Source organism: Schistocerca piceifrons, chromosome 7 (genome assembly GCF_021461385.2).
Source record: "Schistocerca piceifrons isolate TAMUIC-IGC-003096 chromosome 7, iqSchPice1.1, whole genome shotgun sequence".
NCBI classification, from domain to species: domain Eukaryota; kingdom Metazoa; phylum Arthropoda; class Insecta; order Orthoptera; family Acrididae; genus Schistocerca; species Schistocerca piceifrons.
In genome coordinates, this window is record NC_060144.1 from 460,045,875 (window position 1) to 460,062,923 (window position 17,049).

General features: G+C 41.5%; 1 protein-coding gene across 1 annotated transcript in view; it reads right to left on the reverse strand.

Moving 5' to 3' along the window:
- The window catches only part of LOC124709015, a 151,728-nt gene that overhangs the window by 24,691 nt on the left and 109,988 nt on the right, over positions 1–17,049 (reverse strand). Inside the window, exons 3-4 of the mRNA XM_047240663.1 lie at positions 13,407–13,626; positions 9,735–9,912 (exon numbers count right to left, since the gene is read on the reverse strand). Of these exons, the coding sequence (XP_047096619.1) occupies positions 9,735–9,912; positions 13,407–13,626 (398 nt within the window). The remainder of the gene's footprint in view (positions 1–9,734; positions 9,913–13,406; positions 13,627–17,049) is intronic.

The window sequence follows — 17,049 nt, forward strand, 5'->3', positions numbered from 1 at the left end:
AGCCAAGACAAGATGCCAGAAAGTAGGGCTCGTAAGGACGGTTTTAGACACTTTTTCCCTCGCTCTGTTTGTGAGTGGAACACGAAAGAAAACGATAAGTTGTGGTACAAGGTGCCCTTAACCAAACATTGCAGGTGGCTTGTGGAGTATGTACGTATATATAAATATAGAACATTGTATTAGGTTCATGCATAAATTCACAGCCTATTTGTCTCGTATATTGTTGTTCCGGTTGCTTTGGATTTATCTAGCGATTGTCAGTTTTGATTTGTAGCTCTCTGTTGCTTTTTAAGTTTACATATTGCCATTTTGTCATTCGGAAATAGTGAATGGAACTGTGGATGCTAGAAAAGGGAGTGCCAAGGGGTGAAATTGAAACGTTTCCGACATATTCTCCTGTTTGATTTCAGTAGAAGGGTGACAGCAACGGAGACAGACAGAAATATTTGGGCTGTGGATGGGGATAACGCCACTGGAAAGAGCACGCCAAAAATGTTTTTCTCGTTTTAAGGAGGATTGTTTTGACATTAGTGACTACGTTGAGGAAGACCTTCGGGGTTTAATGATGATCTCTTAAATGCATTAATCTGCAATGATCCAAGTCGGTGTACTCGAGAGTTGGCAAATTTCATGAACTGTGATCATTCCCCATCGCGCAACATTTGCATGCAGTGGGGAAGGTTTAAAAATCGGGTGCATGGGTACCACATGCTCTAAGCATGAATCACAGAAATCAGCGCGTGGCCATATGCGAATCTCTGTTCGTTGGTCAGCAATTGGCTCGTGAGCAACATCGACCATTCCTATCCTGCATCTCTAGTGGTGACGAAAAATGGTGTATTCATGCTCACGTAAGGAAAATAAAGGAATGGTTAAGCCCAAACAAAGCAGCAGCTTCCCGTACCAAGCCCTGCCCGCATCGACGAAAGATAATGTTACGTATCTGCTGGAGCAGCGACTACTTGTCGTACTACGAATTGCTTCCCCAAGGTGTAACCAACACTGCTGACATTTACTGACGGCAACTGAGAGGTCTCTCAGGCGGAATCAAAGAACAACAACCAGGAATACTGCGTGAAATGATGCTCCTCCTCGATAACGCCCGCTTGCATTCGTTAGACTGACAGGAAACACTGTACCGGAGTTGGGTTGTGAAGGCATTCCGCACCACCTCATTCACACAGTCTTGCACCCTCAGATTTTCACCTTCTCCGCCCTCTATCGAACAACCTTGAAGGGCCTTCCTTTGCGAATGAAAATGCCCTCCGAACTTTGCTTGACGAGTTCTTAGGCTCAAAACCACGAGGCCGGCCGGAGTGGCCGAGCGGTTAAAGGCGCCACAGTCTGGAACCGCACGACCGCTACGGTCGCAGGTTCGAATCCTGCCTCGGGTGTGTGATGTCCTTACGTTAGTTAGGTAGGTTTAAGTAGTTCTAAGTTCTAGTGGACTAATGACCACAGCAGTTGAGTCCCATAGTGCTCAGAGCCATTTGAACTATTTTTCTGAAAACCACGTGATTTCAACAGTCGCGGAATGAAAAAGTTACCCCAACGTTGTCAGACTGTAGTAAATAGCGAAGGAGATATATTATTGATGACTAAAACCTATGTTACGTGTTGCTTTTGTGTATTATTAAACTTATGGGAAACCCTACAAACTTATGCAATGCCTCAATATTTTGTGTCAGTTTCATACTAAAATTTACAATTTGCACTTTGTGGTGCCATGATCTGAATATCAGATTGAAACCTTGGTCGGCAGTTAAATCATACAATCCTGACGTGCTTTTTCATTTATCAAGCACGTGGCCATAATGTTATGACTCATCAGTGCGGGCATCTCGGACTCAAAATAACCACACACACACACACACACACACACACACACACACACACACATACACAAGCAGGCATCATATATGTTGAAATTTCTGTGGGTAATCTACTTACATATTCTCGTAAACTAGGCATAGATTGGAAAAGTCCCAAGCAGTTGAGAGGAAATTCATGAATAAAAGTAGGTAGCCTCTACGAAGTCTTTGAAATTAGATTCGGAAATGTGGGATTCACTGGTTCACATTTGTAGTTGTATTGTAAGCCTATAGAGAAGGGATTGTGCCGAAGTGTACAGAAAATTCTGTTCACTGGTGTTTTTGTCCGGCGTTGGCCGAGTTTATGCTACAGCTCCTATTGATTGAGACGACATTTTACAGCAGAAACCTTGAATTCCTAAAAATTGTGCAACGTTTCCCGTGCATTTGTGTGTCGCCACGGATAGTTCTGACCGCCTCATACTGGGCTAAAAATGTTTTTCGTGGACGCCTAGCGTATCATAAACTATTATACCGTAGAAGTTAGTATGCTAAAAGTACCTGGAATAGTACTTACACTGAATTACTGTATTCAGTTTGAATGCAAGAAATATATTTCTATTTCCACGAAAGGTTTCCACCACTTTGTATTTCACTGTTAATTTGATCATATGTAATCTGCACCACTAACATTTCATCTACAACTAAGTCTTACAGTAAGTGGTCTGTGAAACCTGTAACAAATGTACATAACCGTTTACGTAGAATAGAAGAATTACATTACAGTCAGAGTCAATGTGCTCCTTTATTCTTGACATAGGAGCAGAATGTCTCAGTCTATAGTACGGCTATCGTCCGCTGCATGAAAAATGTTACTCCCTGTTTGCTGTGTTATGTCTTGAATACTTTTGAATACTTACGTTCACGAATGCTTTTGAAGGATAACGAGTGTTCGGAGAATTTAAAAATACTAACACATATCGTTATCGAGAAGGATTGTCAGCATTCATCAGCATTATGCTTTTACTGAACACCTATGTGCTCAAAACTGCATGTTGATTGTGGCCCACTGACCGAATACTTACACTAGGAGTGGTCTGTTGCAAACGTGGATCTACTCCACTTTGATTTCCGAACATTAGCGTCGGCAGCATTGTATTTACTGTCACCTTGTCTTTGCTTGGGGTTGTGACATAAATGTGGTATCCTTTGTTTGACAATATTCGCTAGGTACCACAGTATGCCTCATGGCACGATTATAAAACTGAAATAGTACACTACACGCTGTACATGTATTACGAAGCTGAAATTGTAATGCATTTGTTGTACATGCATTATGACAATATTAAGAATAACTTGCCTAAAGCACTAATCCATATACCTTTTGACCTGTACTTATTATACCTGAACATGCATGGCAGACTAATGTTCCCTCTCCTTCATGTTTATATATTGTTACCTAGATTACATCGCATAATAGTCTTCAGAGAGAGCATGTGCATGAATTTCGCTGCGTGCAGACAGAGCAGATAAGCACGAGCACACCATCATACACTGCAGTTACTTTTCTTCAACTGGCCCTATCAATATAAGTCTGTAAGAAGGTCTACCGTCTCCGTCACCTCTCAAATGAATTGCATCCTCTCTATCTATCCTTCTAGTTGTCATATGAGTTTCAAGGATTTGAAAATCCCACCGATCTCGCGAACTTTATTCATCTCCCAATTATTTTATCTCTCATTTATTTCATTGCTTATCGCATCGTGGTCTCCTACGATAAGTCACACTTTGGTTTCCTTCTATGGCTGACTCACGAATTTTTCGAGTATTTCACTCATAAAATAATTAACAACGTTTAAAACTAGTATATAAATAGACAGTTAATTGTTTTGATTAGGTACAGTCGTGTTCAAAAGGAACCGAACGACCGAATTACATTTCGCCTGATTCGCATGCAACCCACATAACGCAGCTGTCTAGCAGGTCCTCTAATCGCTCCTTGGTACAGTCGTTTCACTATTGAAAATGGCTCCAACAAGTCACCACTAGAAAACTCGGCTCTGTATCGCAATAACTCAAGATGTAAAGTAATACCACGATACTACAAATATCAGGGAACACCTTATCACAGATAAGACTGTCCTTAAGGCTTGTAAGCTCACAATTATTGCAATAAATGACATACCTGAAATGTTACCACTCTCATTATTACGTCAGATAGGTAATGCACGTAGTAAGTTCGTCGTATTCACGATTTCCTCTTCAAAGTAATATACCGTACTTGTTATTTAACACAAAATGAAATTAAAAATTTAAGTTATTCAGGAGCAGCTAGTTGAGAATATGTATGAACTTCAAATGACACGACGAACCGTCTCGTTCTGCATTTGGATTCAAACCAAGGTCATGCAGACTAAGATTTCGTGACTGACGGAAACTAACAGTCATTCCTGACTAGGCATACAGAGAGTGATATACCTCCATTGTAGACAGTATCAGTTAGCGTATATCAACTTTAAATTACATAACGTAAACATTTTTTACGGACGCGAATTCCTGTCCAGCATCTATTGTTCCTGCTAACGAACTACGAGAGATGTTAAATATTGCTTCTGAAATGACGAGAAGAAACATTAATTTTTCCCTTCCCAGGACTCCAACCCGGAACCTATCGCTGTTATTTATTAGAGAAAACGAACGTTAAATATGGGTTTGTTCTATCAGCAGCGACATGTGAGCATGTTTGAACTAGAAATAATATGACGAAGAGTTCAATGCTGACGGGGAATCGAAACCCACACATACCGTTGTTGACTACACACAAAGAGACGTCAGCTACATAATTTTTCTCCACCAGCAGCTCGGAAGAACATCTTTGAACTTAGAGTGAACTCTCAAATAGTTATGTGTCTCACGGGGAGTCAAAAACGTCAGATATTGTTAGTGTTGACAACCAATGAAAATGCATTAAAAATCAAAATTATTATCCATCAGCTGATATCTATCTCATGCTAGAGCTTGATAATACATAATGAAAACTTTAGTGCCGGGCCAGCATTCGAACCCATTCACGCGCAATATGTGGAGATGCTGAGGAATCGCCGGCCGAAGTGGCCGTGCGGTTAAAGGCGCTGCAGTCTGGAACCGCAAGACCGCTACGGTCGCAGGTTCGAATCCTGCCTCGAGCATGGATGGTTGTGATGTCCTTAGGTTAGTTAGGTTTAACTAGTTCTAGGTACTAGGGGACTAATGACCTCAGCAGTTGAGTCCCATAGTGCTCAGAGCCATTTTTTTCCATTTCATTCGCTGTTACATTTTTTACAACGCAATTCTGCTGTCTGCTGAAGTTAACAAGTTAATGTAACTTTGAACATAATTACCTTCACTTCTCAGCACAAAATAGCCGCATGTGGAAAAACGGCTAACTTCTGCGATATTTTGTTGTTTTTAGGTTTAATAGACGGCCAGGCAGCAGATGCGTCTCGAAGCTTTTGTATTATGTATGGGGAGAGCACATCGTGCCAAAATTGTCAGAAAAGTATTTTCTACATTAGCTGTCGTCTGGTAGTGGCATTTTATTCTTCTTCAAACCTTGTTTGACAGCTTTAACTGAGAACAAGTTTTCTACATGCATGTAATCTATAAACTGTATGTGCAATGTCAGACTGTTATAGATCACATCAGAGAATTCGCATATATCGTTGATGATTAATTTCTCTCTCATGCTTAGTATTGTTTTAACAACACTAAAAGAAACCTTACGAAAACTGTGCACTGAATTGAAAGAAATGAAATAAAACTAACCACGATAAACTTACGACGAAAGTCTTTTTTGATAAAACTGAGTATCTGTACACACGCGTGCCTCTATCGGCATGATTTAGTAAAATACTACTCATTTAGATTTCGATTCGGTCTGTGTTTAACTGGTATGCTGTGTCATACTCAGCAGGTATGCAAATATGACATTTCATAAATAAAGTTATGTATTCCTAGAGACCCAAAATTTGCTTGTCAGCAGCGGAACGAGGCGTTACCTGTTGTGCAGCATTGTAAGTTTCTCACCATTGCACTATGAGCTGAAAGTATTTTCTTGCGATTTCCTTATCGATGTTTGATCTGACTGCTTGTAGCTCTTTCACAGAAATGATGAAAACGTTACATTCAGCGAGACTAGAACCGTGAACCATTACAGAAACTTTTTCAGAGGTCAGCATGTCACCACACGGCTACCGAAGAGGTATGTTTTTCCCACTTCTTTTATGAGGCCAATAGTGTCTAGAACTCGTAAACCGCTATTTAAAGGACGAGTTTAGTTGCTATGTACTCATGCAACGACTTTTCTGGGTTGAAAACCGTAAATTTTCTTTGTTACACCTGAAGCAATAATAACTCAGATTATTCACTGGAAATGAGAGGAAAAATCAAGTGAACTTTGAGGCTTAATTCCGTGCGCACCAGGAAGTAAATCGTCCATCACAGAGTTGCCATAATATACCTTGCCTTGTTGCCAAATCTCAGTTACAGTACTAGCAGGAAGAAGACGAACCGATGTGCTCCTACAGCGGGCTGGGAAGTGTCCACAACTGGCCTTTCCAAGACGCGGCTGCGACGGCCTGGAATACGTAATACGTCCGATTCGCATTTCTGTAACCAGGTTTAGGGACTGGAGCGTAGTTACTCAGAACTGACTGCAAACTAAGCATCATAAATCAGTATGGCCGGATCTAGACTTCTGAGCGACAGACAGTTACAGCTTTTCTTTTGCACTGCACGACGTTTTCAACAAACAGATAGCGCAATAGAGTAGCTCAAATGGAAAGGATCACTTCCTCGTTAAATTTCTGCATCCTACACTGTTGGCAGTTCTGTGTAGGTGGTTTCAAAATAGAGTCGAGTGTATGCACTGGGTAGCCCAGGCAGCTAGTTCATGGCGATTCGGTCAACCAAGTAAATGAATGTAGTGAACATGTTGAAAACCACTACAGGGAGCCTCTGTGACAGAATTGTCATCCAGAGTGCCGCAACGGTGTTATGAAAGAAAAATGAGTCAGACAGCAGATGATTTGGTGGTCTGTTGGATTGATGATAAGTTCCTGTGATGATGGTCTGGGTTCGATTCCAACTTCGGCTCACGATTTTTAATAGGGAGAGACAGATTGCATTGTGGTCTGAAATTCACATTAAGCACGATATTCCTTCTCTACCAAGTAGTCGTTAGGTTGCACCACAATAAAGTCAGGAGCGGTGAAATGTAGTAACTCTGTCACCAGTAACCTCTCTTATACTAGTTATTTTTTTTTTATAGTAACGAAACAAACGCTATGTAGGGTCACAGGACCCTTGTTCAATCTTTTATTTGAGCTTCTGTATGTCGATAAAATTGGTTTTGAACTAGGAATGTCACTCAGACCGCCCTTAACGCGGAATTTGCTCCCTTCGCGTCAATACAGCTCGAGAACAGTTTGTTGTTTCTTCAAAACTGCAGATTCCTCAACATCTCCACATATTGCGCGTGAATGGGTTCGAATGCTGGCCCGGCACTAAAGTTTTCATTATGTATTAACAAGATCTAGCATGAGATAGATATCTGCTGATGGATAATAATTTTGATTTTTATTGTATTTTCATTCGTTGTCAACACTAACAATATCTGACGTTTTTGACTCCCAGTGAGACACATAACTATTTGAGAGTTCACTCTAAGTTCAAAGATGTTCTTCCGAGCTGCTGGTGGAGAAAAATTATGTAGCTGACGTCTCTTTGTGTGTAGTCAACAACGGTATGTGTGGGGTTCGATTTCCCGTCATTGAACTCTTCGTCATATTACTTCTAGTTCCAACATGCTCACATGTCGCTGCTGATGTAACAAACCCATATTTAACGTTCGTTTTCGCTAATAAATAACAGCGATAGGTTCCGGGAAGGGAAAAATTAATGTTTCTTCTCGTCATTTCAGTTAAAACATCTAGCTACTGCCGAGAAAATCCGATGTGTCACAGTTGATTGTGCTTCGATAACAAACCGATTACGTTCTGGGTTTGAATCCGTGTCCACCACAAAGCTTTACATAACGGCATTTCATGTAAGTTACTTGTGAAGAAGCAATACTTAACATCTCTCGTAGTTCGTTAGCAGGAACAATAGATACTGGGCAGGAATTCGCATCCGTTAAAAATATTTACGTTATGTAATTTAAAGTTGATATTTGCTAATTGATACTGTCTAAAATGGAGGTATATCACTCTCTGTATGCCTAGTCAGGAATGACTGTTAGTTTCCGTCAGTCATGAAATCTTTGTCTGTATGACCTGGGTTTGAATCCAAATGAAGAACGAGACGGTTCGTCGTGTCATTTGAAGTTCATACATATTCCTAACTAGCTACTCGTGAATAACTTAAATTTTTAATTTCATTTTGTGTTAAATAACAAGTACGGTATGTTACTTTGAAGAGGAAATTATGAATACGACGAACTTACTACGTGCATTACCTATCTGACGTAATAATGAGAGTGGTAACATTTCAGGCATGTCATTTATTGCAATAAATGTAAGCTTACAAGCCTTAAGGACAGTCTTATCTGTGATAAGGTGTTCCCTGATATTTGTAGTATCGTGGTATTACTTTACATCTTGAGTTATTGCGATACAGAGCCGAGTTTTCTAGTGGTGACTTGTTGGAGCCATTTTCAATAGTGAAACGACTGTACCAAGGAGCGATTAGAGGACCTGCTAGACAGCTGCGTTATATGGGTTGCATGCGAATCAGGCGAAATGCAATTCAGGTCTTTCGGATACTTTTGAGCACGACTGTACATAACGCTGACATTACTTTCATTATGGTCACGAACGCTCTTAACTGAGTTCGTTTTGCTAACTACTACAAAGCTTGTTAGAAGGCTCTTCGATGCTGCTTGTTTCCCACAATAATTGTATAACGAGAAATCTTAGACTAGTTTCCATTTCGGTTAAGTAATCTATAACAGTTTTAACCCGAGCGACTCATTGCTACCACAAGTCCCGTACATACTTTATACCTACTCCCGCAGATTTCACCCTTCAGGGCGATGTAACAAACAATCACAAGATGTCGAAATAAATGACTTTAGCTGCGTCAAAAGCTGCATTGGGAAGTACAATTTTTTATTTCTTGATGGTGACCATATTCGAACAATTTTGTCCATCTTCAAAACATCCGTGTCATAATTGTGACAAATACAGGCGATGGCCTATGTAGAAACCTACCCCAGCACTGATGGTAAGAGTTGCTCTATGGTCGACTCAACATTATTAACTGTAGTGTCCGTCCAAAGTGGTGTATTTACTGTTGTTGAATATGCCATGCTGCCGCCCTGATCACCACTGTCATCACCGCATGGGCTGTTTTTTGTACATAGGCATTCGCCTGTATTTGACACTTACAACACGAATGGTTTGAAAATTGACACAGGTGTCCGGAACTAGTCAGCATCACTAAATAAAAAAAGGATACTTATCAATGCAATTTTTGGCGGAGCTACAACCATTTATTTCAATTATAAGACAAGTTGGGACCTATTTTTAACCTGCGGCATGCTGCAAGTTAGTAAATAACAAGGTGTATCTGATTATAAGAAGAGATTCATGACGTTAAAGAATCACTGATGACCAAGACTGGAATGTATAGTTACGAACTAGTTAAACAAACTATGTGGACCATAGCAGACAAATAGCATATTGAAAAAAATATAAGGAAACGGACACATTGCGGATTATTGACTTGAGCAAAAAAGGTAGAAGGGCATGCGTGGAGTCAATCGTCCATGTAGGGAGGAATGGGGAGGGTGGCTGGAGAAGATTAATGGATAGCGGCACACGTAGGAGAAGTCGCCGTGCACAGGGGTGAGGGCAGCTAGCGATGGAGCAGACGAACTGTGCTTACCTTATCCCGCCTCTTGTCGTGTCGTAGTTTAGAACGCGGTCACCATGAAGCCACGTGACGACTGATGACGTCATGGAAACATGCCTCACGAGACATGACAGCTGTATCGTGCTCTCCGCCTCATAGAACTTGTCGTGGACTTGATGGCCTTGCTCGTCGACTATCATAACCTCCGGAGCTGTAATTGGACACCTTATATTTTGTAATGCGTGGCAGCTTTAGATAAAGATTAATAAAACATTCATGGTGTATGGTACTTTCGACCAATCAAAAATTTTGAGTTAAAACATTTGCGAAAGGTGAAAGTGGTGAACTGAATTTTACTATAATAGCATCTATGTATTCCATTTCACTATCCAGCTGTTTCAATAAGTCACTGATAGCAAATTTGACAAAAATATTTGATAGAAAATAAGATAAGGAAGTATGGTGATCAGTTTTTGAGGTCACAGAGATCCATGCATTTCCTCAAAATGCAGTACAGTGCAGAATGTATTCCTCACATTTGGTGACAGTGTAGTGGATGGCGACATATCAGCTGCAGAGTAATTGCATGGCCCAGAGCAAGCACTACCCACATTAGTGCTGTATGCTTTGTTTGCAAGTAAGTACGGAGTTTCAGGTAGATTTAATGGACAGTGTGAGGGTAACATCATCGATACCTTTATAACAGTATTGATATAATCGTAGAATTTCTGGTAGCTGCAATAGCGCTATCGTTTTACAATACACAGAAATAGCAGCTACACACAAACGACAGGCGAATCTCCGGGAGATAGCGCTTTCGATCATGAGGGTGAGTTACACGCTGGTGAGTGGCCTAGATGGTATTAAATCAACTTGTGAAAAGGAGAACTATGCGATTCGTGTCATGATTAAACATTCAAAGCAGGTAGTATTGTAAAAAGATGGGTAGAACCGAATTTTGAGTATTTTTTGATGATCGCGAAGTGTTTCATGAATGACACAAAACTATACGATTTCAGAGACCTTTTAGAGTCTCAGACATTCATGATCTATATATGCAGACTGAAAAGACGGATGAAAGTTTGTACGAAGGCCAAGATTCGAACCTGCGTCTGCTGTTCATTATTGCACAACTGCTCGGTCTATCTTAGCACGTCCCCATCCCTTGGTATTGAAGAGGGAGGTGTGATAGGGTAGACCGTAGAGTTATGCAGGTTGCCAGGGTAGCGTAGTGGTTAGTCCATCTGCCTACTGAGCAGGAGACCCAAGTTCGAATCCCAGCCTTGGGGCAAGTTTTAATTCGTCACTTCAGCTAGGTGAATCAGTACTAATCTTAGGCAATCATACTTGTAGGTGTTCTGAAGTAACTAAATAAATGTATTATTCACAGCGTGAGAAACTGAAACGAACCGACATCCGTGGCTAAGCAAACTGAGGGCTGCTCGATTGAGAGAATCTGAAAAGGGACTATAAAGTAAACAGAAGTGACAGAATGAACTGTGCCTTATTCTTTTCATTTAAAGAACTTTGGTAATTATAATTCGCTATACATAGAGGCAGAAGTGAGTAAGTTGCTCTTGACGCGTGGTTCCACTAATAGCCCCTGCGTAACTACACAACCATTTCTTGTCGTCTTTAATCTTGAGTGAACTCTTCAGCGACATTCAGATAACCAAAAAGATGAGGCGATATTACATTCGGTTCACCTTGACATGGGCCGAGCGATACCCAGAAGATGGCTGGCAATGTTGGGAAAATACGACGTAGATTCTAGCAGCAGCAGGAGAAACGAGGAAATTTCTGAGTTTCCGCCAAAGGAACAAACATTAGCAGAGGCGGTTCCTTCTAAAACAGTTGCATGTCCTAGAAAGTGCATTTCACAGTAGACGAGGAAAATAGAGACAGCGGTAAACGTAAAATTCCTTAATGTCAAGGCAAGAACATCTCGTACTGGTTCCAACAGTGCGACCTGTACAGGAAATGAATCGTGTTACTTGGAGTTGTCTGACAGGGGGAGGCCAGGACGTTACCATAGGTGAATTCATTTTTCCGCCGCCATCGCGTCATACCAACCATCAACGTGATATATGACACTGTCGTTTGTAGTAGTAACTCAGTGATATCTAGAAGCAGGTAAAATACTACAGTTTAGTCATGATCGACCAATGGTCTACAGGCTTCAGTCAACCCAGATTAGCGCCGCCGTTGGTAATTTTCATTTTCTTCCTGTGTTACTGGCCATTAAAATTGCTACACCACGAAGATGACGTGCTACAAACGCGAAACTTAACCAACTGGAAGCTGTGATACGCAGATTTCAGAGCATTCACACAACGTTGGCGTCGGTGGCGACACCTACAACGTGCTACCATGAGGAAAGTTTTCAACCGATTTCTCACACACAAACAGCAATTGACCGGCGTTGCCTGGTGTAGTGTTGTTGTGATGCCTCGTGTAAGTACAAGAAAGGCATACCATCACGTTTCCGACTTTGATAAAGGTCGGATTGTAGCCTATCGCGATTGTGGTTTATCGTATCGCTACATTGCCGCTCGCGGTGGTCGAGATCCAATGAATGCTAGCAGAATATGGAATCAGTGTGTTCAGGAGGGTAATATGGAACGCCGTGCTGGATCCCAACGGCCTCGTATAACTAGCAGTCGAGATGACAGGCATCTTATGGCTGTAACGGATCGTGCAGCCACGTCTCGATCCCTGAGTCAACAGATGGGCACGTTTGCAAGACAACAACCATCTGCACGAACAGTTCGACGACGTTTGCGGCAGCATGGACTATCAGCTCGGAGACCATGGCTGCGGTTACCCTTGATGCTGCATCACAGACAGGAGAGCCTGGGCGCACGAATGGCAAAACGTCATTTTTTCGGATGAATCCAGGTTCTCTTTACAGCATCATGATGGTAGCTTCTGTGTTTGGCGACATCGTGGTGAACGCACATTGGAAGCGTGTATTCGTCATCGCCCGGCGTGATGGTATGGGGTGCCATTGGTTCCACGTCTCGGCCACCTCTTGTTCGCATTGACGGCACTTTGAACAGTGGACGTTACATTTCAGATGTTTTACGACCTGTCATTCGATCCCTGTGAAACTCTAAATTTCAGCAGGATAATGCAGGACCGCATGTTACAGGTCCTGTACAGGTCTTTCTGGATACAGAAAATGTTCGTCTGCTGCTCTGGCCAGCACGTTCTCCAGATCTCTCACCAATTGAAAACGTCTGGTCAATGGTGGCCGAGCAACTGGATCGTCACAATACGCCGATCACTACTCTTGATGAACTGAGGTATCATGTTGAAGCTGCATGGGCAGCTGTACCTGTACACGCCATCGAAGCTCTATTTGACTCAATGCCCAGGCGTGAGAAGACCGTTATTACGGCCAGAGGTGGTTGTTCTGGGTACTGATTTCTCAGGATCTATGCACCCAAATTGCGTGAAAGTGTAATCACATGTCAGTTCTAGTATAATATATTTGTCCAATGAATACCGTTTTATCATCTGCATTTGTTCTTGGTGTAGCAATTGTAATGGCCAGTCGTGTAAGACGAAGAGCTTGCCATATACAGTGAAGTGTCTACAGCTACCTGTTCTAGAACTCACGTCCACGAGATGCTTCTAACAGAATTAGCCGCTAGGGTACAAGTGCAAGTGGTAGCTAGTGTGAACGGAGGAAGGCAGACTCACTCTGGACCAGGAGGTAGGACTGCGCGGCGCGCGGCGGGTGCGTCGACACCTGACACTCGTACAAGCCCTGGTCGCGGATGGCGGCGCGCTGCACCAGCAGGCGCCAGTTGTTGGGGTACTGGAAGTCGACGACGTAGCGCTGGTCGGCGCTGTACGTCGCGTGGCCCACCGTCAGCAGCTGCATGTCCTCAGAGCCGTCCTGCCGGAACACCCACGACACCTGCAAACCACCGCCTCCGGCAATTAGCCACCCTTTCACCGCCGTCACAACGGCGGAGGATAAAACTCGACAAGAGAAAAGTTTGTAGAAACCACAGGCACAAAATAGAAAGTGTTTAAACGAAAATTATTATACGGGTTTGTAGAAAAAATATCCGCTACCAGTCACAATAAAAGGTTGTTTATTTGTCACACGACCGGTTTCGGGCTTGTGCCCATCTTTAGGTGTTTGTACTTTCATGTACATGTTTGTACTTTCATGTACATGTTTGTACTGTTGGAGATTACTGCATAAAAACAAAAAAAAATATTTGCTGGTGACTACACAGATACAAGTGGGACAACTGTAAGTGGTAAGGCAGCAATTGACGAAAATATTTACATCTGCTACATCTAAGTTCTTTGACCACAGCCCACATGTTTGTATGTACACACAGTGTATTTCACAAGTGCACATAATAATAGTGTAATATGGAGCTATACTTGGTAAAACTGATATATGGACGTGAAAATGACCATAAGCGTGTAACTAAGTGGCAAAACTATCACCACAGCATAACTGTAATAATGGTGCTTTATCTTTTTGTAAGTACAGATATATTTTCGTCAAATGCTTCCTTACCACTTTCAATTTCCCACTTGTATCTGTGTAGTCACCAGCAAATAATTTTTTTGTATTTATACAGTGATCTCCAACAGTACAAACATGTACATGAATGTATAAACACCTGAAGATAGGCGCTAGCCCGAAACCGGTCGTGTGACAAATAAACAACCTTTTATTGTGACTGGTAGCGGATATTTTTCTACAACCCCATAAAGTAACAGTCTCGGAGATCGACAGCATCCACTATGGATAAAATTCATAATATTATTATACCACAATCAGTGTTTAGTGCCCATATTCTACAGCACACCAAGATGGTACAAACGCAGTCGGGAAGAGACCGGCACAAATGCACGCCAGGATACGAACATTTTTCCGCGTAAGAAGCTTTTTTTCCACATAAAGAGACCGAAAAGAACGTCCCTCACATAAAGAAACGGAGATTTCTGATTATATTATCATTCTCAATAAATAATAATGCTGCTAAAGCGATGGACGATCTCTGACAAAGTGTGAAATCACATACAATTTGTGACATTACTCTCTAGCTCCCTTTGTGTGGTACTCTAAACAAAGCAAGGGTTACATTCTGGGCAGTAGGTACGAATCTCACAAAACAGTTTGGCCAATATCTGTGTACCCAGAGCGGTAATTGGTGACGGCTGTGGTGGGGGCTACATAGTGATGAACCAAACGTGCCTCATTAAGAGAATTTCCTGTACGTATGATAAGTGAAGATTGGAGTCCTGTGTTGTCCATTAAACGTTCCATGTGAACAACCGTTCGGAGGCAGGAGGCGACCATCCCTTCAGGACAATAGGGTGGAATCACCCAGCGCTGACGACGACAATGCGTGTCTACGCCCGTGCTTCGATATTGTGCGCAAGCGCTACTCTTGTGAACTAACAGATTTTCGAACATACTTCACTTATAACGTATGGCGGAAAATCGGCGATTCAACTATGACAGTACTGTAACGCTGCTAAGAAGAAGATTTAATGACTGTTGTGGACCTAAACTGAAGGAAACAAATAGGATGAATGTTATTCTAGCAAGATGAGACCACTATTAATATTGACAACAAGGGTTCACACTCAACGTAAGCACGTAATCGAGGTGTTATACCATTCTGTGACACATTCTAACGTTACAAAGACCTTAAATTTCCTTAAACAGAATTTGTCGCTATATTTTCTTGACTGTTGCTGATGAAATAAAAGATCATTAATTAAACATGGAAAGCAAATGACGTTTGTTAATTTTTTTAACAATAGGGTAGACTGATAAGACGAAATACACACAAAATGGTATATTTCCGGGTATGACTAGAAGCACAAACGGATGTGCGACCTTGATTTCAACTGCAAACGTGATATAGGCACTGCCACAAAGAAAGGAATTTGTGAAACTATTTAAGAAGCTCCGTAACTGCCTCTCGAATTGAGTGTTACGATTAAAAGAAACAAAAAATCTGAAGTACATTAACAACCTGAGATTAATAAGTGTGTCATCAATCTATTCTATTTGATCATAATGTAGGAGGTTCCAAGCCGGAACAGCAAGGGAAACTATGAATCTCGATACGTAGGTAGCACACTTATCTGTCTCGTTTTTATTGCTATTTTTGGCTGGATGCGAAGCCCCGTAATAGGAAATGGCTGTCCTGCGATTATCGGAAACTTCAACGTAATCCTATCTGCAAAATCATACAGCAGATGTCAAATGCTATTCGCTTCAATTCATTGTCGCAGAGTAAATTAATTTTATTCTAACAGTCAGCAGTGGAACGTAAGCGTTACGGATCTCTCACTAAAGGGTTATGTTATCTGTAAGTTCTGATAAGTGTTCCTTTACAAAAAAGACTGTAATGCTTAATTCTTATGTATAAATAGGCGAGGGAAGAAACTGAACTGTATTCTAACCACGATGATTAAAAAGAGTTGTAGAGATGCTGATGAAATCTCAGATGAATTATGAAGGCACGATATTGAAATATACAAAAATATTCAACAGTAATCTTGTAAAATTACTCGTCAGTGAGCAAACATTCTTATCACCAAGTAGCCTCCTGTGAAAAGGAAGAGAAATAAAATGAACGGCAGTAAATCCCACGACTGTAATGTAAGGGGGGATTAAAATCTAAAAGCAGGAGAGGGTCTAGATAATGGTTCCTCATAGAGAATTTTGGATACTGTTCCAGAAATGACATATAAGATACGTCAGAAGATTTTGCAGACATTAATATATTTACACCAAAAACAAATTTCAGAAGCATAGAACAGCGAATAGAAAATAGTCTTATCAAGAAGCGAATGTAAATAAAAATGAAAATTAACGACTTTTCATTAAGTAATGAGGAGCTGGTATAGGCTACAGTAGTCCCAGGCGTATTTAGATTACAAAGTAATCTAGGACGACACGGAATAATACCGAGCAAGGTACCGCAGTGGTCTGTACACTTGACTCGAGTTCTGGAGAACGACGTTTCAAATGTCCATCCGGCCATGCGGACTTAGATTTTCGGTGATTTCCCCAAATCGCTTCAGGTAAATTTTGAGATGGTTTCTTTGAAAGGACACTGCCGATTTCCTTCCCCAGGCTACCTTAATCAGAGCCTGCGTTCCGTCTCTGATGACCTCGATGTCCACAGAATGTTAAATCCTGATCTCCAATCATAAACCGATAATGTAAAGTTTCTCTCTCTCTCTCTCTCTCTATTCGTTTAGTCGGTTCCGACTCTTCGTGACCCCATGAACCAAATCACGCCACTTCTTTCCTGTCTTGCACTTTCTCGCGTAGAACTTCCAGGTTGGAACA